The sequence below is a fragment of the Aspergillus multicolor genome (assembly GCF_047715735.1).
Source record: "Aspergillus multicolor strain CBS 133.54 unplaced genomic scaffold BDW74scaffold_15, whole genome shotgun sequence".
NCBI classification, from domain to species: domain Eukaryota; kingdom Fungi; phylum Ascomycota; class Eurotiomycetes; order Eurotiales; family Aspergillaceae; genus Aspergillus; species Aspergillus multicolor.
The window spans coordinates 46,303-67,987 of NW_027395966.1; the positions used below are offsets into that span (position 1 = coordinate 46,303).

The following is a 21,685-nucleotide window of genomic DNA, read 5'->3' on the forward strand; positions in this document are numbered from 1 at the left end:
CAAATGCACTAGATAAAACAGATAATGGTAACTAGATAAAACAAATTGATATTCATCATGTATGCAACCATGTACGACCATACCAAACACGAATACCATCCACCGTCCATGCACAAACCTAGCCAGCCAAACCAACCGACCGTACCAATACCTACATGCAAAACAAACTAAACGCCAGGCAATGCTCAAGGAACCGAAATTTTGATGTTGATTAACTCCACAGAGGTGGATGGATGTACTCCTGCGCACGGTCCAGGATGTTCGGGATCGACCACTCTCCGCTCGTTGAGCTCTCCGGCGTATGTGGCGGCAGTGAGCCCAAATTTGGCGTCATGCCCGACGCTGACGACCCTGCGACAGGAACGATCGGATTTGTAGCGCCGTGCATCGCAGTAACGGGGTTGAGGTATGTCGGAGACGCGCCGCTAGTCATGAGAGGCGACGGCTGGGTGTGGAAGGCCGCCTCGAGTTTCTCAAGGGCGCGAAGCGTCTTCGTCAATGGCTTCGCCCACTGCGTTTGAGTTTCGACCGCTACCGCCGCAGCAGCAGGGGAGCTTAGGGCTGCTGGTGAGGGAGCGGTGGGGTTTGGTAAGGGCTGGCCGAGGTTGTTGACCGGTGCCGCTGTGGCAGCGGCGGGGTCTGTTGCGCCGTAATCAAACTCTGCGTTTGCGCGTTCGCTAATGATGGCTTTGAGTTTGCGGAGAAGAGCCCAGAAGTGCGCGTTCGATTTCATCTCGTCGGTGACGGCAAGGAGGAAGATTGAGCTGATAGCGCGCTGCAGGGTGATCCAGGACCGGGCGGCATGCGGACTGACAGTATGCATCTCAACGTACGCGTCTACCGTTGTCATTAGATGTTCGAGACACTCGGAACGCATGCGAGCGGTTTGCGGATCGCGGGTATTGGTGGCTTTGAGCGCTGGCCGGCAGAGCTCAGAGGAGAAGTACGAGGAGTGAAGTTTGAGGACGGTGCGCTCGAGGTGTTCGGTGGGGGTGATGCAGTATTTGGGATCACGAAGGTAAGGACGCGCTTCGACGAGTATCTTCTGAATCTGGTGGTTGTAGTTTTGTATGTTATCCCAGCTCAGCTGCGAGTGCGGGCTGAGCATGCGGCTGCGGACAACCTTGAGGGCCAAGGAGATGACACCGCATAACGACTCGAAGTATGAATAGTCGCCTGGTTTTGAGCCCTCCCTTTTCGCAATTTCCGGTTGGCTAACAGCGGTGGTCGATGGGCGGTCATAAGACAATGAGAAGTGACTGTCTTGCCATGCCATTGACCACCACGTATGCCGCCGTCGGTAGCGTTCCGCTGGGGAAAAGTGACTGGACTCGACGTGAAGCCCGAGTGCCAGGCCCATCCGAAGCGTCATTCCTTAAAAAGAATTAGCAGTGAATCCGGCGATTATTTCTTGTGACATACCCAGCAAAACGTAGGAAATTCCAGGGTTCATATTATACGCCAAGACGTTGCCAATCACCAGCAAGGTTTGGATGGCTTCAATCGTTGGTTGTGACAGGAAGTTGGTCATTCGAAGACATTGGTACGAGCAGCACACTAACCAGTCAGTATGCATCATAGAAGTATTCACTATCCCACTCACCGTAGACTTGTGAACTAAGCTCGCGTTCTTTCCCGGGCAGGTCCGAGGACTGGCAGCCCGACGCCAGCACTGCAAACAGCAGGCCGAGATAGGCAATGGAGATGCCGAACGGCCTCTGTGCTTGATCATCATCCGCCTTGTACACGCCGCCAGCGGTGGTTCTATTATGCAGCATAAGGTCGAGGTTCCGCTCAAACACAGCCACATCCTCAATGACTGGGTAAATAGCGCCGGCGATATCGCGATAATAGCACCAAAATCTACACAATCAGCAAAGTAACGGTAGAAGAAAAGAGCCACTCACTCCTTGCACTGCTGATCCGTAGGAAGCGCGCAGCAGACCGCACTAATGTCAAACGTCGACATCTCAGACGACCACAGATCAACGAACGGATAAGTAGCAGACTCATTGTCCAGTCCAAGCTTCGGCAGAATCCCTCCTTCGAGCAACGCTTGCAGCTGGTCGGACCCAGATTTGTTGTTGAGGATATAAGCCAGTACCGACCTCGAGCCAAGATGAACCGTCCCCTCGCCCAACATATTCGGGGCAAGGATCCCCTCTCGCTCCGGAGACGCACCCTTCGACCGATTACTCGCATCAGCGCTCTGAACACTCCCCGTCTCCATTGTCGAAGCCGACGCCATCCCCGTGCCGTCCTCATTCGCTTTATCCAGCCCCGCCCGCATAATCGCAAGCGTCTGCTCCATCTCCTTCAACTTATTTCGCACATTATCCCAGTCCTCGCGCGCGATCGAAACCCGCCCCCCACTCGCCGGACTCGCCTGGCTACTCATTCCAGGCTCCTGCTTCAATCTGACCGACCCATCCGATATTCCAGTCTCGCCGCCGACCGACAACCTCGCGCCACCAGCAGGCCCAGCAGCAATCGGGGGAATCCCAGCAGCAGCACCATCCAAGTATCCCGTCTCCATGCCCATTCCAACACGTCTCTTCGACGGCCGCTCATACGAGCACAGCTCCGCATGGTCGCGCTTAACGCACCCATCGCACGGGAGGTTGCGATCGCATTTCACTTTCCGCGCATGGCAGGGGTAGCAGGCTTTCGGCTCGCGCGCCTTGCGTTTCGCCCGGATGATTGCGTCGACTTGTGCCTGTGGCAGGTCGGTGACTGGGCCGGATCGCGACGAGCCAGGACCAGTGCTGCCCCCGCCTAGGTCGGCACCGGCGGGGGAGAACGACATGGACGGGTGGGCGGAGGAGGGGGTGTTGGTGTCCATCGGTAGGTAGCTGTCGCACGAACTTCGTTATGACTATCCCCTCATTTCAAGCAGGCATGTCGGTCGCGGGCAGTGATGGAGTCGCCAATGATATTCGTCAGACTAGTAATTGTTGTTCATCCGCTCGCGGTCGATGGTCGAATCGCAGGAGGGGCGCAATGGAAGCCTGTTGGATTGATGGCTGCGATTCGGTAATCGAGTCTTGACTCTTGACGCCAAATCGAGCCGGCGGATCGGAACCATTACTCAGCTATGTCATGTGACCTTACGGATGACGTAACGGGTCGCTCGTGCCGTTTTCGGAACACAAACAATGGGAGGTTCCCCTCTGCGCGACTCCAAACGATACTATCCGATACTAGGCTGCTGCTTATACAGGGACTAACTACTGATTATGACTGAGCTACCCGCTGTGACTTCGTAAGGAATAGTCATTACAAGCGTGCCATTGATCCATACGTTGCTAACATAACAGGACCAGGATCATCGATCCCAAAACGCAACCAATTGGCCATCGCCCAGCGCTTAGACATTGTCAATCTTCTGCTGAGCAGCATCTTGCTCCTCAGCGACCACGTCGGCAGGAATCTTGTCCGGTGTGCTATTCACCAACAGGATCATGGGCCCTAGCGAAACCGCGAGCAGAACAAACGTCACGATGCTGGAAACAGTCAGCAAATTCTCCAGTATAAGATCATGCGGAGCTTACAAGCCAACCAGCGGGTTACTATCAGTTTGAGTGTTCATTCCGTAGGCGATGGCCTGTCCGACCGCTTCAATGCACCTGAACATAGCGCCATTGCGGACATTCGCTGATCTCCGTTAGCTATGCCACTCTCCAAACGTACCAAGCTCATCACTCACCCTGCGCGTCCGTCGCGAACGAAGACAGCAACCAGTACATGTACGACTGAGAGAGAGGGCCGGTCGTTTGCACGAAGAAATAGGGCAGGAAAGAGCTTGGGTACAGTCCATCGTTCCAGTCAATCTTGCCCGGATCGTTGTGATCGAACTTGTTCTGCATGATAATAGACCAGATGTACACCCCGATGTTGAGGATGACGACCGTGAAAAGGCCGATCTGGGCGCGGCGGCGCTGACTGACACCCTTCATATCGAGAATGAAACCAAGGCCGAAGCATCCAACGCTAAAGAGTCAGCTAGGCCAGCTATGATGCCGCGGTGGTACTTACATGCAAAAGAAGGGCGAGACCAGAGACGAGAGGGCTCTGGCGCGGACGGAGAAGTAGGTTCCTAGGTAGGTGGACCAGGTGCCGCTGTTTTGTCAGCCTATACTCCTACTGCGCTTCAGAGACCTACGAGTAGAAGAACGACCACAAAGCCCAGAATCCAGAAAGCAGGATAAGCTTTGAGGTTATGGTCTTGAGGATTTGCTTGAACTCTCGCTTCGTGGAGAGAGTCTCTGCCATGACGATTTTGGTTCCGTCGGATCGGACAACGCGCTCGAAGGGGGCGATCAGTAGGGCAAATGGCAGGCTATCAAGTTAGCCCGCATCCCAGACGCTCTGCATGGATGCACTTACGCAAGGCACTCAATGATCACAAAGGCAACATAGGTGTCAGGGGTGATGCCACCATCGGCTCCGGGCTTGTGATTTTTCGCCAGACTGTGATGATTAGTCCATGCCCTTCTCAATGCTAGAAGATACTCACTTGATGGCCCCTCCAACCAGCTGTCCAAGATTGCGCGAGACAATCCACAGCGCCAGATATTTTCCACGAGCACCGGAGGGCGCAAGGGTCATGATGCATCCAGCCTCGGCAACATACCAGCACGCAGTCCCAGCACCACTAATAGCACCACTGAGAATGAGATACTTCCAATCGTCAATCATGCTTCCAACGACATATATCAGCCGCAACTTACCCATTGATTCCCAAACTTGCTGTTGCAGTAGTAGGCAGATCCCTGGATAGGAAATGACAGGGAACCCAAAACCAACGCCCACTTGACCCCAATCTTGTTCACCAACGGACCACCCAGGAAACAGACCACAGCGAGCAGGGCGTAGTTGATAGCGTTCGTAATGTTCGATACCTGCGGCGTTGCAAGACCACCACCGCCGAGGCCTGCCGATCACCCTGTCAGCCTCCATCGAGTCATACCCCGACAAGGGACTTACCAGCAATTGCATCGGACATGGCCGGCCCACAGAATGCTTGGACACTGAGAAGCATCATCTGCGTCAGACTATGCTGCCATACCCGCTTCCACAGTGGGACAGTGTCCCTGTAATGCTCCATGTCAATTCCATGGACGATCTCGCCCGCCGCCGGGGAGGCAGGACGGTCCTCTGGAGTGGGCCCCTTGGGGGCAGCATCTGCTGACTTGAAGTCGGCCATAATGAGATATATCGTCGATATCGATCCAAACGAGCAGAATCGGGGAGGGCACCGGTTATATACCCCAACAAGCAGCTGTATACCCTTACCCTCGGGTTATCTCCCGTATCTCTCCTCTCATGGCTGGTATCTGGGTGGGTCGCTCCCCACGTTCCATCGTCTCCAACTGTGCCATGGGGTTCGCAGAGCCGATGCCGGTGGAAGGTCCAGGCGAAACGGTCCTTGCCGACTGCATTTTAGCCTAAGACGGCCGCCGCCAGCTAGGCTTCCTGTCGCGCTGAAAGAGCGCGAAGCGATGGAAGGTCCACGCGAAGTCAACGCCATCGCTCCACAAAATCGGTGATACGCCGGTCGCATGGCGCCAATCGCTGCGATCCATTTTATCGGGTCTTTTATCGCATGATCGGGCCATCTTATAAATATTCAAGATTCAACGCTGGGTCACTATCGCTCGTGATACTAACAGCTATCAACTTATCAGTGGAGCAGGCAGGGCAAACATTCCACGATCGATCAGGGTTGACTACCTGCAACCTCTTCTTTCTTCTCAATTTCTTGATCCTCAATCGCCACTCGTACTTTCACGCCAGACCCCTGCAACCCCAACAATGGCATCGCGAGCAAATACCAAAATCATCGTCGTCGGTGGCGGCGGTACAATGGGCTCGTCGACGGCCCTCCACCTCATCCGCACCGGCTACACGCCCTCCAACATCACAGTCCTCGACACATACCCGATCCCCTCCGCACAGTCAGCAGGCTACGACCTGAACAAAATTATGAGCATCCGGCTGCGCAACAAGCCCGACCTACAGCTTTCCCTCGAGGCATTGGACATGTGGAAGAATGATCCCCTGTTCAAGCCCTTCTTTCACAATGTTGGAATGGTACGTCGGCCCAATTAGACATCATTGAAAAACTATGTTAATAGACAATGTATAGATCGACGTCTCCTCTACAGAAGAAGGCATTGAAGGCCTCCGCAAGAAGTATCAGTCACTAGTTGACGCAGGCATTGGACTCGAGAAGACGAATTTCCTGCTCGAGAGTGAAGACGAGATCCTGGAGAAAGCGCCGCATTTCACACGAGAGCAGATCAAGGTAGTTTCTACCTTTCACCTTAGCCACGGAGTGAACTATACTAATTGAGCCTTTCAGGGCTGGAAAGGTCTATTCTGTGGTGACGGGGGCTGGCTCGCTGCTGCCAAGGCGATCAATGCCATAGGACTGTTCTTGAAGGAGCAGGGCGTCAACTTCGGATTCGGCGGGTAAGCATATCACTAAGCTCATACGTTGGATGGCTGCCCGGTATTGACAGTTGCAGCGCCGGATCTTTCAAGAGGCCTCTCTTCGCCGACGCCGAGGAGAAGACGTGCATCGGCGTCGAGACAGTAGACGGCACAAAGTACTACGCAGACAAGGTTGTTCTCGCAACTGGTGCCTGGAGTCCGACGTTGGTCGACTTGGAGGAGCAGTGCGTCTCGAAGGTACCATCACCCTGTCCCAATCAAAACAGGAACAGCTACTGATGAAGGCATCCTCCAGTGCTGGGTCTTTGCCCACATGCAGCTCACACCCGCCGAGGCAGCCGAGTACAAAGTCACCCCCGTCATCTACGACGGCGACTATGGTTTCTTCTTCGAGCCGAACGAGTACGTTCCCTCCCCAAACACCCAGTACCCCGTACTAACAGTATGTCTAGAAACGGCATCATAAAAGTCTGCGACGAGTTCCCTGGCTTCACCCACTTCAAATCGCACAAACCCTACGGCGCGCCCTCCCCAAAACCCATCTCCGTCCCCCGCTCCCACGCCCAACATCCCACAGACACATACCCGCACGCCTCCGAAACCACGATCAAAAAGGCCATCAACCGCTTCCTGCCCAAGTTCAACAACAAGGAACTTTTCAACCGCGCCATGTGCTGGTGCACCGACACAGCGGACGCAAATCTGCTCGTCTGTGAGCATCCCCGCTGGAAGGGGTTCTATCTTGCGACCGGGGATAGCGGACACTCGTTTAAGCTGCTCCCGAACATAGGGAAGCATGTTGTAAAGTTACTGGAGGGGAACCTGCCGGCTGTTATGGCGGAGGCGTGGAGGTGGAGGCCCGGCAGTGGGGATGCGCTCAAGAGTCGAAGGACTGCGCCGGCGAAGGATTTGGCGGATATGCCGGGGTGGAGGAATGAGGCGAAGATGTAATCTAGGGAGGATGTATAATAAAATTAAAACATTATTGGTCTGGTCTAATCTAAGGACTCTAATCTATAATTATTGACATGGTATATAACATCTAAGCATCAAGCATAACCAAGAGAAGCAAATAAGCAGAACGAACCGCGCAATATTTTTGTGCCTCGCCAAACCACAAACAAAACCTCCAAATCCTATCGCTCCGAGTAAGATCCAAGCATCTTGCTCCTCTAGGCCTTGCTCGCAATGGCCTCCTCGTCATCCGCAAAGGCGAAACGCGAGTACTTTCGGATCGACGCACCCTTGAAGTAGAACACGTACGGAATCGCACAGCAGGCCAGCGCAATGAAGGCAAGCAGGGAGCTAGCCCATTGATCGCCCAAACGGTCGTACATCTGCTCAGTAAACAGCACGGTGGAGGCACCCCAGATCGACCGGATGAAGGTCTTGGCTGCGAGGGCGGAGGCGGCTTGGTGTTGATATGTATCCACTGCAGGCATTGTTAGTCAATATGCGCGGAAAAATAGGGAGGTTTATGTTAAGTGCATACCGAGATAGTTATTCGCAGAGTTATACAAGAAGATGAACCCGAAGCCCACAGGCCATCCACCGATCATAGGTCCGAACCAGTGAAGTCGCGGGTACGAGGTCCAAGCAAAGATGAACAGGCCGATCGGGATGAACCAGCAGGAGATCATCATGGGGATCAAGCGCGCCTCAGCAGGTGGTTTGCCGCCGTACTTGCCGTACAGGGAGAGGTAGTGCTTGTTGACCATGGGCGCGCAGGCAGCGCTCATAAGCACACCGATCGCAAGCGGGATGAACATCAGACCAGTCGAACCTGCGCTCCAGCCCTTGCCTCCTTGGTAGACGATCGGGTACGCGACGAAGAACATGTAGAGCAGGCCGTAGAGGACGGACATGTACAGGGAGATGAAGAGGACGATGGGCTCGAGGAAGAGGAGCTGGAAGGGGCGGAAGAGGAAGACGCGGAGGCGTTCGGCCACGGGGCGGGCGTCCAGCTCGGTTTCCGTGACGTACTTTGGGTCGTTCTGTGTCTTGCGGAGCTTGTTTGCGCGCTTGGCGAGGATGGCTGGTGCGGAGGTTTCAGGGACGGTGAAGGTGATGAGGACCCAGGCGACAAAGGCGAGGATCAAAGTGAGCCAGTAGAGCCAGCGCCAGCCGCTGGCGTCTGCGAGGAAGCCGCCGGCGAGAGGGCCGATGGCGGGACCAATGAAGGGGCTTGCGGAGAAGGCGGCCATGGGGACGCCGCGCTCTTCGTTCTTCCACATGTCCGCTAGGGTGCCGCCGACTAGGGTCATGGGGGCGCTGAAAGCGATGCCGTCGATGACACGGCAGACGATCAGAGTCCCGATGTTCTTAGCGACGGCGCAGGGGATGACGAAGATGACGGCGAGTAGGAGGGTCACTGCGTAGACGGGTCTGCGGCCATACATTTCGGACAAGGGGGCGAATGCCATGGGGCCTGAGATGTTAGGTGGGCTCTTCGAGAGGACAAGGATATCTAAACATACCAACGCCGAATCCAACGACGAACACTGTCACAACGACAAGACTGACTTCACGCGAGACACCAAATGTCTCTGCCGGGCCTTCAATATCCGCCGTGATGACACTGCTGGCAAAGGCGACGACGAAGCACGTAAAGGCGACAACCATGGTCACATACCACTTCTTCGCCTTAGACCAGTTCTTGGGATTCTCGGGATCGTCAATGTGAAATGTAACCAGCTTGTAGTCTTCTTCCTTGCCTTCCGCTGTTCGAACGGGCTTGAGGATCTCGCCGGTCTGTGTCTCGTTCACATATTCCGCGACATTGGCGTTTTCCGTCAAGGTGCGGAAAGGCAGATCCCTCGGGTCCACCTCTCCTTGCGCAGAGCCCAGAGATACAGTCTGGGATAGTGCATTGTGTTGCTGATCCTTGTGCTGTGCCATGTTCGTGGTGGAGGCGATATACCAGTATAGATACTAGGTCGAGAGAATTGAAACCTGGCCAAGTCACCAGGCTAAGGCGGGTCTTGAATGGTCTTATATAGCCCGCCATGCTTGCAAAACAGGCTGGTCACACTAACAAAGATTGCTCTGGCGCAAACAACAAACGATTGCTCAATCGGTGCGATTTGCCAGCCAGGGGAAGAGGCCCCTACAGTTGCCTGATTCGGAATTTTAGGCTAACCATATCGGGGAATATGCCACGAGGCTGGCCCAGTTTGAAGGAAAATCCAGACTGTCAGCGCGCGCCAAAATCATGCCCAAGGATGACAACAAGGTTGCTGATACAAGTCAGAGAATCTTCTCGTAACATTGATTCTTATAGAGAAGCAGAATGAACGTGATACTCACCTCGCTGCGCTGATCAAGACTCGGGCTTTATACGAAATATTGAGGTGCAAGAGTGAAGTAGCTTGGACCTTGCTTCTGTGCCGCAGCTTGCGCGTTGTTTTCGGCCACCTTTGACCCAAATCCACACCATCCATGCCAAACGGTAGATGTGCCTGGCCAGCGTTGGAGTTGGAGAAGAGATGTCATGTCATGTCACCGGCCATTGGGTGGGCCGCTTCTTCCGCTGCCAAGACCTCCCTTGCCACGGAACATATCCCCCGAACAGGCAGTATGCTCCCGCTGCCCGTGAGGTGAAATCACGACGATACCCATGGACGCAGGCAGTATGGGTGGACAAGAATTAACGGCATACCTCGCAAGCATATTAAAATTAAGCGCTTTGCTTTCTTTGGCACGATATGCATTGCAGTAACACTGGGCCGGATTGTGCTGTGCTAAATAACGGAAGGTGTGCCCACGGAAGAATATATATTTCAACAGAAAGGTGGTATGACAGCTCAAAAATGGCCATCTGCCGATTGGATGCCCAGTAAAGAAGATATAAGTGAGCTATAAGAGTCATACCCCTCCCTACTCATCAGCAGCGCATCTACATACGCGTATGCCCTTCGACCTCAAAGTCGTAGTATACAGAGCGATGGCCGGTGTCGGAGCCGAGTCTTGGCAGATTCTGAAGAATCTCTGCACGTGATGATAAGCTCAGCCGCAAGGGGACTAGCGCGGGGCAGGATCGCCGATCTCCAGAAAATCGAAATCGTGAATTTTCCCGCAGCAGACGACGAGCAGCCAGCTCAAGCTCAGCTCATTCTCCTTTGCTGAATCCTCAGTCGGAGCTCGCTCCTCGAGGAGGCTCATTGATCTATACTACTAGAGGTCTTAACTGGTCCTCGTTTTCCCCTCTGATCTTCCTCAGCCTACCCCGGTTTCGAGTCGCCCCTCCATTAACCTCCGTGAGTCACTTACAAACAGTCTCACAATGGCTTCTCCTTTCGATTCAGCGGACTTCGTCCTCCCCGGCTCCGTTGCCTACTCCCGCTCTCGTGGCCGGGCTATTGCGGCTTCCATCGGCGCCCAGGATGTCCGCGGCCAATGGGTTCACTACGTCCACACCTCAGAGCGTCTGCCTGAATTCCAGCAAGACGTCCTCAAGCAGCTTCTCACCTACGGCGATATTACCAACATCCCTCCCTCATTCAACGCTGAAGACGGTGAATACGATGTTTTCTACGTCTTCCCTCGCACCGGAACTATCTCCCCGTGGAGCTCGCAAGCCACCGGTATCTCCCACGTCTGCGGCTTGAAGAACTACGTGAAGCGCATCGAGCGCGGTATCAAGGTTTCCTGTCTGCGACCCACGTCTGGAGAGTACAAGGATGGATTCAAGGACATTCTTCACGACCGGATGACCCAGGTGATCAGCCAGGACGAACCCGACTTGCACCTGATGTTCTCCGAGCACAGCCCTCTGCCTCTCGAGACGGTCCCGCTCAGCGGTAGCGGCAAGTCGCCCAAGGAAGTTTTGCAGGAGGCAAACAAGCGTATGGGTCTGGCGTTGGAAGAGTCTGAGATCGACTACCTCGCCGCTGCCTACGGCCCTGATGGCCCCCTCGCTCGTGACCCTACCGACGTAGAGCTTTTCATGTTCGCTCAGGTCAACTCGGAACACTGCCGCCACAAGCAATTCAACGCCTCTTGGACAATCGATGGAATGGAGATGCCCAACAGCCTCTTCTCCATGATACGAAACACTCACAGAAAGAACCCCGAGTTCACCGTGAGCGCGTACAGCGACAACGCCGCCGTCCTGCAGGGTTTCGACTCCTCCTTCTGGGCCCCCGACACTACCACCGGAGAATGGAACCACACCAAGGAACTCGTCCATTTCCTTGCCAAGGTGGAGACTCACAATCACCCCACCGCGGTCTCGCCCTACCCTGGTGCTGCTACCGGATCTGGAGGTGAGATCCGTGACGAAGGTGCTGTCGGACGCGGTTCTAAGCCCAAGGCCGGTCTTGCCGGTTACTGTGTGTCCGACCTCAACATTCCTGGCTTGAAACAGCCCTGGGAGTTGGATGTTGGCAAGCCTAACCACATCGCCAGCGCCCTCGACATCATGTTGGAGGCTCCCATCGGAAGTGCGGCTTTCAACAACGAGTTCGGTCGACCCTGTATTACCGGTTACTTCCGTACTCTGACGACTGAGATTGACGTCGGCAACGGAGAGAAGGAGATTCGTGGTTACCACAAGCCAATCATGCTTGCTGGTGGTGTTGGTACGGTCCGACCTCAGCATGCCATCAAGAAGCCAGATGTCGTCAAGCCTGGCTCTTACCTTGTTGTGCTGGGTGGTCCCGCCATGCTGATTGGTCTTGGTGGCGGTGCGGCTTCCAGTATCACCTCTGGTGAAGGCTCCGTCGACCTCGACTTTGCGAGTGTCCAGAGAGGTAACGCTGAGGTGCAGCGCAGGGCACAAGAAGTCATCAACGCCTGCACAGCCATGGGCGACAACAACCCCATCAAGTTCATCCACGATGTCGGTGCCGGTGGTCTCTCCAACGCCCTGCCCGAGCTGATCCACGATTCCGGTCTGGGCGCCAAGTTCGAGCTGCGCGAAATCGACAACGCTGACCGAAGCATGAGCCCCATGCAGATCTGGTGCTGTGAGGCTCAGGAGCGATATGTCATGGCCGTTGGCGAGGAGAGCATGAACAAGTTTACGGCCATCTGCCACCGTGAGCGCTGCGGTTTCTCCGTGGTTGGCCGCGGAGAGGGCGGCTCCGAGGAGGACAAGAAGCTGATCCTCATGGACCGCGAGTCTCAAGAATACCCAACTCCAATCGACCTTCCCCTCTCAGTGCTTTTCGGCAAGCCCCCACGAATGACTCGTACTGTGGACTCCAGGAAGTTGAAGCTGCCTGCTGTCGACACCAGTCTTACCACATACCTTCCCTCGCTTGCGCCTAACCGTGCGGAGCTGATCGGTGAAGCTGCCAACCGTGTCCTCTCCCTCCCTGCTGTTGGCTCAAAGTCTTTCCTTATCACCATTGGCGACCGTACTGTCGGTGGTCTCACTGCTCGTGACCAGATGGTTGGCCGATGGCAGACTCCCGTTGCCGACGTTGCCGTTACCGCGACTGCTCTCGTTCAGGGCGTCAAGACTGGTGAGGCCATGGCGATGGGTGAGAAGCCCACTCTTGCCCTCATCTCTCCTGGAGCGTCTGCTCGTATGGCCGTCGCTGAGTCGCTCATGAACATTGCCGCTGCCGACCTTGTTGACAGGTTGAGCCGCGTCAAGCTCTCCGCGAACTGGATGTCCGCTAGCAGCCACCCCGGAGAAGGTGCTGCTCTTTACGAGGCTGTCGAGGCTATCGGCATGCAGCTTTGCCCTGATCTTGGTATCAGCATTCCGGTCGGAAAGGACTCCATGTCCATGAAGATGAAGTGGAAGGACGATTCCGGTGCCAAGGAGGTCACCGCGCCCATGTCTCTCGTGATCTCTGCGTTTGCTCCTGTCGAGAACTACCGCAAGACCTGGACTCCAGCTCTTCGCCACCCCGAAGACGTTGGTGACACCGTCCTGATGTTTGTCGACCTTTCTCTCGGCCGCAAGGCCATGGGCGGTTCCGCTCTTGCCCAGGTCTTCAACCAGGTTGGCTCTGAATGCCCCGACATCCGCAACGTCGAGCTCTTTAAAGACTTCTTCGACGCCACGCAACAGCTCCAGGAGGCAGGTATTGTTTTGGCTTACCACGACCGTTCCGATGGTGGTCTTTTCACCACCCTCGCTGAGATGATGTTCGCTGGTCGCTGTGGTGTTGAGATCCTCCTTGACACCATCTGCCCCAACCTCGACACCAGCAGCTTCGTCGAGACCCTCTTCAACGAAGAGCTCGGAGCTGTCTTCCAGGTCCGCAAGGAGCACGAGATGCAGTTCCGTTCTTGCTTCGCTACCTGCGGTCCTCCCGCCGGCCTGATCCACAAGATCGGTCGCGTTTCCGAGCGGCCCAAGCAGAACCTCGCCATCTACTACAAGGCCAGCCAAGTCTACCGCAATAGCCGCGCCAACCTCCAGCAAACCTGGTCCGCCACCTCCTACCACATGCAGAAGATCCGCGATACCGCCGCCTGCGCCGACCAGGAATACGCCAACATCCTCGACGACGCCGACCCCGGTCTCTCCTGGAACCCCACCTTCGACCCTAAGGACCGCGCCATCCCTTTCCTCACAAGCCTAACCTCCATGTCCCCCTTCGCCAACAAGCCCCGCGTCGCCATCCTCCGCGAACAGGGCGTCAACTCCCAAGCTGAAATGGCCTTCGCCTTCAACACCGCCGGCTTCGCCGCCATCGACGTCCACATGACAGACATCATCTCCGGCCGTGTCTCGCTCTCCTCTTTCGTCGGTCTCGCCGCCTGCGGTGGCTTCTCCTACGGTGATGTCCTCGGCGCCGGACAAGGCTGGGCCAAATCCGTCCTCCTCCACGACACAACCCGCAACGAGTTCGAGTCCTTCTTCAACCGCCCCGACACCTTTGCCTTGGGCGTCTGCAACGGCTGCCAGTTCCTCTCGCGCCTGTCGTCCCTTATACCCGGCGCCTCCAACTGGCCCACGTTCGAGCGCAACGCGTCCGAGCAGTATGAAGGCCGCGTGGCGATGGTGCGCATTTCGGACTCCGACCCCTCAAACCCCTCCGTCTTCCTGCACGGCATGAACGGCTCGTCGTTCCCCATCGCTGTCGCGCACGGCGAAGGTCGCGCTTCTTTTACCGCGTCCTCCACGGACCCTGCCTCGTTCGTTGCACAGGGTCTCGCCCCCGTCCAGTGGGTCGACAACGCCACCCTCAACCCCACGATGAAGTACCCCTTCAACCCCAACGGCAGCCCCGAGGGTATCGCGGGTGTCCGCAACGAAAACGGTCGTGTCATGGCCATTATGCCGCACCCCGAGCGTACGGTCATGAACGGTATTGCCAGCTGGCTGCCTGCTAAGGCTGAGGAGTGGGGTGATATTGGCCCGTGGGGACGTATCTTCTTCAGTGCTAGACGCTGGGTTGGTTAGACGTTGGATTATGCTCAAAAGATCGTCTTGCATGGTCCGGTTTTTTCATTTCTTATTTGCATCTTGTCAAGTTATGCTTATTTATGCGCGTACGTATGAATGGGAATCAGAAAAATATACTACTGCTACGAAGATATGCGTCTCAAAAGATACCGCTAGAGTCAATGAAAGTTATCATTTAGAATCCATATTCCTCTTGTGCTTTAACTCATAAACCTGACGAATACCATTGCATAAGCATAACAAGGATATCTTCCCATACGCGCCGGTCTATCCCACCGATACCTTAACATAATCTAAGCGAACGCCAAACCTAGCATAACAACACATAAAAGACATCCGTGACTTGAGGCCACTATAAGAGTCGGAGCTATGGCCACCCAGCAGCCCTCTCTTTCCTCCACTCCAGCTTCTCCGCCAACATGTCCCAACTAACCTGCCCATTGACACGCCCGATACTCTTCAACCCCGCAGCCAAGAAAGCGACGAGGTGATTGAATTGGCCCTGGATGTCTTTCAAGCGCTCGACATACTGCGTTTCGTGGAGTGGGAAGCTTGGGCGTGACGGAGCGCGATCTCCCTCTCCGTCCTCGTCTTCGGTGTCAGAATTGGAGTCGACATCATCAAAGTCCTCATCTGTATCATCTTCGTCGCCGTAGGAGTACTCGTAGCGTGTTTTGCGGGGCGTAGGTGTTAGGCCTGTTTTAAATGGTTTCCCGGGGGCCTGCCGCCGAGGTGTTTGTGTTGGGTCGAGACGTTGATTCTGGTTCTGGGAGCGAGCGGCGTGGAGGTCGGCGAAGGAGATACAAAGGTCTAGGATGGTGATTGTGGCTTGGTGGAGGGGATGCAGGTTCTTGGATAGAAGGCATTGCTCTTCTAATGATGCCATGTATGAGCGGTGTGCGGCGATCATGGCATCGACGTCGCTGGTATTGGAAAGAGACTTGCGTAGTGTTTCGGTGGTGGTTGATATGACGAAGCCGGTGAGGTGGCTGTAGAGGACATTGAGGAACCAGAGGAGATTATGCCGGAGGGCGTAGCTGAGTGTTTGTCCTTTAGAAATTGAGTTCAGATCGGTTTCGTGGTGAGAGTACTGAAGGCGTTGTTTTACGATGCTGTACTTTGCTCTGCGGATTTGCATCAAGAAGGTTGAAACGCGCTGGTAAGCAGCGATACCGTCTTTCGTGATAATGTTTGCGACTGGCCAGGGAAGGATGTAATCGAAGGATAGATTCGAGAGAGCTTTCACTGAGCGGCTGCGGTTGTCGGTGTCTTTGGCAGACCGGACAATTAGTCGAGTTGGGTCGATGAAGGGCAAGGAGCCAAACGCCGTCTGCACGAGTTCTGTGAGCAGAAACCTGTCGCTCCATCCGCCTTGTCTCCGATCAATTAGCTCAAATATTTTAGTGTCGATAGGTCCGATCAGACTTATATCCCTGCAGAGATGGATATGTTCCAAGGCTTGGAGCGATATCCACAACCCACATCGCTCGTCCAACTCTTTCCGCAGGAGGGCTGATGTGAATGCGTGGTTATCGTCGACCACTTTGCTGAAGGCAGAGTCGAGCAATGCGTCAAATGGAAGGCAGAGCGAGGACGGGTCAGAGGGGCAGACATCCTCAAAGTTAAGAGCAGTTTTCCCCGGCGCCTCTAGGCTCTCAGCCATGTTCAAGCGTTTCAACAAGACCATACTTTTGCCAGTGATGAATATCCGGTGGGCAAAACCGCGGAGGAACTTTGGAATTCTGGCTAGCTCGGACTGCGTATCTAGCATGTACCAGTCGTGCCATAGCGTTCGCAAGTCACTTTTCCGGCGATTCTCCGAGACAAAAAATGACTCCGGGCCTTCTAGCTGGCCGCTTTCCATCCAGCGATAGATTGGACGAGCGTAAGTTTCAAATGATGAGAAGAAGATCCTGGCTAATAGAGCGAAGTTCTCATCGTCCCCAGCTGCCTGGGTAATGCATACCAAATCGAATAAGAGGTCCAAGCATTGGACACCGTTGGCTGCTCCGGTTTCGCCGATGGCTGAAACAAGGTCAGCCAGAAGGAGGAGCAATCTTGATTCGCGTTGAATATCGTCGGACAATTGCAGGAGGCTGACAGCCACGGACGAGCCCTTTGCAAGAAAACGGAACTGCACATCGGAGAGGAAAACATCAAACTTGTGCAGGCATTCCTCAATACTACGGTGAAAGGTTTGCATATAAGCGGCGGATTGCGGCGTCCTGATAAATTGTCTCAGAATGTCGATCCTAGTTCCACAGGCGCTTATTGAGCGCAAGACGGACGAAAGCGCCTCTTGAGACAAATGTGAAAGTGTATACCGTCGGTCCACCTCCACGTTCCCGTCAACCCGCCATAGCAGAGTCGTCGGCAAACCTTGCAGCATGAAAATCGCTTCTCTCAGGATTTGAAGCTCGGTCAGCTCCCGGGAAGATTCTTTGGTGTTATTCGAGGGATTCGGTCTATTCTCGTCTCCCCAAAACTGCGCGCTCTTGATTGACGTTACAAGAGCTTCATCTTCCCCTGAAGAGAATACACTGTCGGAGATCACGTAATCGTCGTCCGAGGTAATTTGGGTGAAGTTTCGGGAAGCCTGCTGGTCGCTGGATAATGAAGAAATATCGTCCTCGTCGGACGAGCTAGAGCCATAGTCGACACGTTCCCAGATATCCTCGTCGCAATATGCGGCGCCGGAGGCTTCGAAGTCGGTCCACGAGAGCTTCTCCTCCTCTTCCACAAGTCGGGATTTAGGGAGCCGGTCAACTCCCGAGTGCTGAGCCGGCCGATCCGCGAGCTGCAGAAGGAAAGAGAGAAGCTCCGGAAACACATTGCTGCGGTGATTGTCCAACTCAGCAAGTCTTGGCTGGAGCGCATCAGCCAAATCATCCCGGTTGAGAATTCGGAATTTTTCCAGTAGCCCTTCGAGTTGTTTCGCTACAGCAAACTGATCGGTCCGCCCATGCAGCGATGCCTTGATGGATTCATCGACGCGACGTTTGAGCGCCCGGAAGCGAGCAGTGTCCTACAGATCTATTAGCGGTGGTCGCTCCGAAGTCGATGACGCGTACCTTGCCCGTCTTCGCGACCGCAACAATCAAGTCTTCGGTCGCGCCTTTCGCGTCACTGGCATAAGCCATGGCTCTCAGCTGGATGGATCCAGATCTAATCCCATAATCAAACGTAAAGACGAGATATAGAAGAGTCCAGGTGATGCGGAGCAGTTGACGTCTTGCCCGATTAGTCGAGTATTGCCACGCTAGTTCTGATCGGGTCAAGGCGGCAACGAGGCCAAAAGGACAATTCGAGACTCTGCATTTCCCCGATTTTCAAGTCCCATCTTCAAGCAATTCGTCGTTTTTCTCATAGGCAGTCAACATGGCTGTCGCTAGGCCTATTCGTATGCTCTCAGCAGCATGCGTGGTCCTTCTGATTTTCCTGGTGTTTCAAATGAGGAGGAGCCCTTCGTATGCCGGCACGGGGGCAAGTCCATACAACGGCATGACCGCCGACCCTTTGAAAGATCGTACGCCTCGCCCCTATTCCTTTTCGTGCGGTTAATCCTCGCGGTCTCTGCTTGCTGACTCTGCCTCGAAACTATAGCGACGGGCGAACCCGAAGGGTACTTGTGGCGCGCCAACGAACACGATTACGCTCCTGACAGCACCGACTCCGCCCGCACCAATGCCGCCCTCATCTCCCTCGTGCGAAACGAAGAATTGAACGAGCTTATCCCGAGTATGCGAGATCTGGAGCGGACATGGAACCACAAATTCAACTACCCCTGGATTTTCTTCAACGACGTACCCTTCACCGAGGAGTTCAAGAAGCGAACACAGGCGGAGACGAAAGCCAAATGTCAATATGGTATATAAACCCCATGTCCACCTTCTGTCTGCGGCAGGAATTGACGTGTTGCAGAACTCGTGCCCAAGGAACACTGGGAAGTCCCGAGCGGCATCCAAATGGACCTGTTCAAGGAGTCCGCGGAGCTGCTGAAGGAGAAGGGGCTACAGTACGCCGATAAGATCTCCTACCACCAGATGTGCCGGTGGAACAGCGGCATGTTCTACAAGCACCCTGCACTCAAGGACTACCGTTACTACTGGCGCGTCGAGCCCAAGGTCCAGTTCTTCTGTGATGTCGACTACGATGTCTTCCGCTTCATGGAAGATCGCAACAAGACCTACGGTTTCACGATCAACTTGTTCGACGCTCCCGAGAGTATCCCCTCCTTGTGGCCGACAACGCAAGAGTTCCTGGCCGCGAACCCCTCCTACCTCTCCGAGAACAACATGATGGAATGGCTGACCGACGATCAACTCCGCCCCGACCACACCTTCGCTGCGAACGGATACTCCACCTGCCACTTCTGGTCCAACTTTGAGATTGGCGATATGGAATTCTTCCGCGGGGACAAGTACTCTGCGTACTTTGATTACCTTGACAAGGCCGGTGGCTTCTTCTACGAGAGATGGGGCGATGCTCCTGTGCATTCGATCGCACTGGGTCTGTTCGAAGATAAGAACAACGTTCATTGGTATGTTCGCCTAACAGTATATCTCTTTAAAAATCAAGCATGCAGGCGTTGCTAATGCGGTTGCGATCCAGGTTCCGCGATATTGGTTACCGCCACATCCCCTACTTCAACTGTCCCAACTCCCCTAAATGCTCCGCCTGCACACCCGGCAAATTCTACGACGGTGCATCATTCCTCGCCAAAGAAGACTGCCGGCCCAGCTACTTCAAACACGTGGGAACTCACTGATGCGCTTGATTAACTTCGATTATACCCATACATATAAACATACCATTTGTTCGCCTAGCGTCCTCTGCACGGTCGCATCTACATTCAGATCTGCATCCATAGGGTCGATGATACTGCACATTCAAATTCCATAGTTCTTTTCGGCGGCGTTTCTGGTTTGACTTACCTTTGCCTACAATCTTGTATCTTGTTATCTTCTGGTTGTCCCTCTCCCTTCTTCTGTAGTAGTTATTAGATTATACAAAGAGGAGGCTTCCAATCCCTGTATCTATACCTTCCTCCTTTTCCTTTTGCCTTCCCGCCTCTAATCTACCCTGAGCCAACCCCTGTACATGACGTTCAACGGTTCAAGCATAAATAAAACAATGTCTTCTTTATAGATGTCTTCGGTAGAGTACAACAGCTGCTCAAAAGGAGAAAAGATCACAGATCAAAGGGGGCTTCGTCGTAGCACTGGTATAGAAAGCAATGATGCACCTCCATCGACACCCGAAACAGCAGCACAACTCTTCCACTGCATTCTAGAGTATGTATACAGCTTTCCTATCTCGTCGGCCGGACGGGGACAACACAGCCATGGACATGGAAATTTACGTTATTCTGCGTGTCGGCGTCACACTTACTCCTCCTCGGGGTAGAGCTCCTCGCGGAGAGGAACACCGAGCTCCAAACGGAGAGCCTCGAGGGCCTCGAGGTACTGCTTGTACTGCTCTTGGTTCTCGACCTTGGCCTTAATACCTGTTTGTTGTGAGTGTAATTCTTTTTGTGATTAGGTGGTGGGTGGGTGGTGCGCACCTTCGAAGACGCGGACAGCGGTGGGGAAGTCGTTGACGCGGCGGGAGGCACGGAGGGCGGCGGAGAGGACCTCGACGGAGGGGACGAGATCGTAGGCGAAGCAGTTGTTCAGGTTGCGCTGGAAGCGGCGTTGTCAGTTATAGATCGGATTGTGGGCTTGCACGATGACGAATGACGACACGGAGGGAGCCGGTTCTTCGCCGGCATTGACATACCTGGAGCTCGAAAACATCCTGCACACCATCGAATTCCTTCTCGAATCTAGTACACCAGCAAGTTAGCGGCTTGTTTATCGCAAGTCATCCCGCCAATTCCAGGCCTGAACCAGACCAGCCGGTGAGTTGTCCGTCCCCCTGCGCCCGACCGGCGCTCAATCGCGGCACCAGGCGACCCGGAAAAGGCCCAATGGCTCTCGGAATATGATTTCGTACCTAGCAGAGAACTGCTCGTATGTCTCGTCGTCGTGCTGGCCGGAGCGGAGCTTCATGGAGGTGCTGAAAGCCGGGCGACCGACGAAAGCAGCGGGTGTCTGGACGCGGGCCCGGGACAGCTGAGGAGCTCTGAAAAGGCCGGAGGGGCGGACGGCGCGCGTCGCGAGACGGAAGACGGGCATGGAAGGCATAGCGAGGGGGTGTGTGGATGGGGGGTTGTGGAGGGGACGAATTGACGCTGGGGGGAACGGGCGAGATGGTGAGGTCGAGGTTGAGCCGGAGACGCTAGGCTGGGTTTTTTGCGGGCGCCGGATGGGTGGTGTGAGGTCTCGGTGCCTTAAGGCAGAAACTGCAGGTGTCATCGCAGCTTAGCTGGCTGAGGTTGGTCCGGCTGTTGATGCCTTGGTGCCTGGCTAATGCCTGAATATGCCGCTTGGCATACGGATGCGGCCTGAGGCTGCATGATTTCTTTCTAGGAGATCTCATTGGCTGGACCACGTCAGCAAGACTAGCGGTTTTTATTGGCTGCTCGGGAATTACACGGCATCTTCCGTCCCGATTCCGAACTCCAAGGATCGCTTTCAGGGCGATGAACGATGCCTCCGGCTCAGGACAAGTGATTGACGATAGTACTTCGTAACTACAAAGAGCTTCATAAACATTGATTTGAGAATAGGCCTTGACACGCTGCGTTACTATTGTACTGTCTGTATATCTTTCCGCCTACGTTTACTGCCAAAAGTTTTGGCTTTTTGATGAACCACTGTCCCACGCAGCAATATATATTTTCCCAGCGGTAGAGGCCAACAGCATGACTATTGTGCTACAACTGTCAGCAAGACCAATTTGATGGCTGGGACCTACGCC

General features: G+C 54.6%; 8 protein-coding genes across 8 annotated transcripts; 3 read left to right on the forward strand and 5 right to left on the reverse strand.

Moving 5' to 3' along the window:
* Nucleotides 1–99: 99 nt before the first annotated feature.
* BDW74DRAFT_28821 (putative C6 transcription factor) lies at nucleotides 100–3,000 on the reverse strand. The gene is made up of 4 exons (XM_073732422.1): nucleotides 1,908–3,000; nucleotides 1,604–1,863; nucleotides 1,423–1,557; nucleotides 100–1,374 (listed from the first exon to the last, which is right to left on the reverse strand). Exons 1-4 carry the CDS (start codon nucleotides 2,840–2,842, stop codon nucleotides 212–214), a joined length of 2,493 nt encoding a protein of 830 aa, XP_073582988.1. The 5' UTR covers nucleotides 2,843–3,000; the 3' UTR covers nucleotides 100–211.
* Nucleotides 3,001–3,296: 296 nt separating this feature from the next.
* Nucleotides 3,297–5,494, reverse strand: BDW74DRAFT_28852 (uncharacterized protein). The gene is made up of 9 exons (XM_073732425.1): nucleotides 4,987–5,494; nucleotides 4,731–4,933; nucleotides 4,517–4,680; nucleotides 4,387–4,470; nucleotides 4,163–4,339; nucleotides 4,036–4,119; nucleotides 3,707–3,990; nucleotides 3,552–3,654; nucleotides 3,297–3,503 (listed from the first exon to the last, which is right to left on the reverse strand). Exons 1-9 carry the CDS (start codon nucleotides 5,204–5,206, stop codon nucleotides 3,368–3,370), a joined length of 1,455 nt encoding a protein of 484 aa, XP_073582989.1. The 5' UTR covers nucleotides 5,207–5,494; the 3' UTR covers nucleotides 3,297–3,367.
* Nucleotides 5,495–5,682: 188 nt separating this feature from the next.
* BDW74DRAFT_28832 (NAD(P)/FAD-dependent oxidoreductase) lies at nucleotides 5,683–7,669 on the forward strand. The gene is made up of 6 exons (XM_073732423.1): nucleotides 5,683–6,093; nucleotides 6,149–6,307; nucleotides 6,365–6,474; nucleotides 6,531–6,693; nucleotides 6,752–6,858; nucleotides 6,909–7,669. The coding sequence occupies exons 1-6, from the start codon at nucleotides 5,815–5,817 to the stop codon at nucleotides 7,405–7,407; spliced, it is 1,317 nt and encodes a 438-aa protein (XP_073582990.1). The 5' UTR covers nucleotides 5,683–5,814; the 3' UTR covers nucleotides 7,408–7,669.
* Nucleotides 7,518–9,596, reverse strand: BDW74DRAFT_28843 (MFS transporter). Its single transcript, XM_073732424.1, has 3 exons — nucleotides 8,934–9,596; nucleotides 7,949–8,884; nucleotides 7,518–7,888 (listed from the first exon to the last, which is right to left on the reverse strand). The coding sequence occupies exons 1-3, from the start codon at nucleotides 9,352–9,354 to the stop codon at nucleotides 7,629–7,631; spliced, it is 1,617 nt and encodes a 538-aa protein (XP_073582991.1). The 5' UTR covers nucleotides 9,355–9,596; the 3' UTR covers nucleotides 7,518–7,628.
* Nucleotides 9,597–10,374: 778 nt separating this feature from the next.
* BDW74DRAFT_154536 (phosphoribosylformylglycinamidine synthase) lies at nucleotides 10,375–15,004 on the forward strand. Its single transcript, XM_073724696.1, has one exon. The coding sequence runs from the start codon at nucleotides 10,739–10,741 to the stop codon at nucleotides 14,819–14,821; it is 4,083 nt and encodes a 1,360-aa protein (XP_073582992.1). The 5' UTR covers nucleotides 10,375–10,738; the 3' UTR covers nucleotides 14,822–15,004.
* A 16-nt stretch (nucleotides 15,005–15,020) lies between these two features.
* BDW74DRAFT_154538 (putative gamma-tubulin complex component GCP5) lies at nucleotides 15,021–17,973 on the reverse strand. Its single transcript, XM_073724697.1, has 2 exons — nucleotides 17,896–17,973; nucleotides 15,021–17,849 (listed from the first exon to the last, which is right to left on the reverse strand). The coding sequence occupies exons 1-2, from the start codon at nucleotides 17,962–17,964 to the stop codon at nucleotides 15,192–15,194; spliced, it is 2,727 nt and encodes a 908-aa protein (XP_073582993.1). The 5' UTR covers nucleotides 17,965–17,973; the 3' UTR covers nucleotides 15,021–15,191.
* Nucleotides 17,974–18,151: 178 nt separating this feature from the next.
* On the forward strand, nucleotides 18,152–19,782 carry BDW74DRAFT_28930 (glycosyltransferase family 15 protein). Its single transcript, XM_073732427.1, has 4 exons — nucleotides 18,152–18,350; nucleotides 18,428–18,691; nucleotides 18,746–19,364; nucleotides 19,436–19,782. The coding sequence occupies exons 1-4, from the start codon at nucleotides 18,203–18,205 to the stop codon at nucleotides 19,590–19,592; spliced, it is 1,188 nt and encodes a 395-aa protein (XP_073582994.1). The 5' UTR covers nucleotides 18,152–18,202; the 3' UTR covers nucleotides 19,593–19,782.
* Nucleotides 19,783–20,211: 429 nt separating this feature from the next.
* Nucleotides 20,212–21,009, reverse strand: BDW74DRAFT_178851 (cytochrome c oxidase subunit VI; the record flags this gene model as incomplete). The annotated part of the gene is made up of 4 exons (XM_073729294.1): nucleotides 20,212–20,330; nucleotides 20,388–20,505; nucleotides 20,603–20,648; nucleotides 20,819–21,009. 4 exons carry the CDS (start codon nucleotides 21,007–21,009, stop codon nucleotides 20,212–20,214), a joined length of 474 nt encoding a protein of 157 aa, XP_073582995.1.
* Nucleotides 21,010–21,685: the final 676 nt, after the last annotated feature.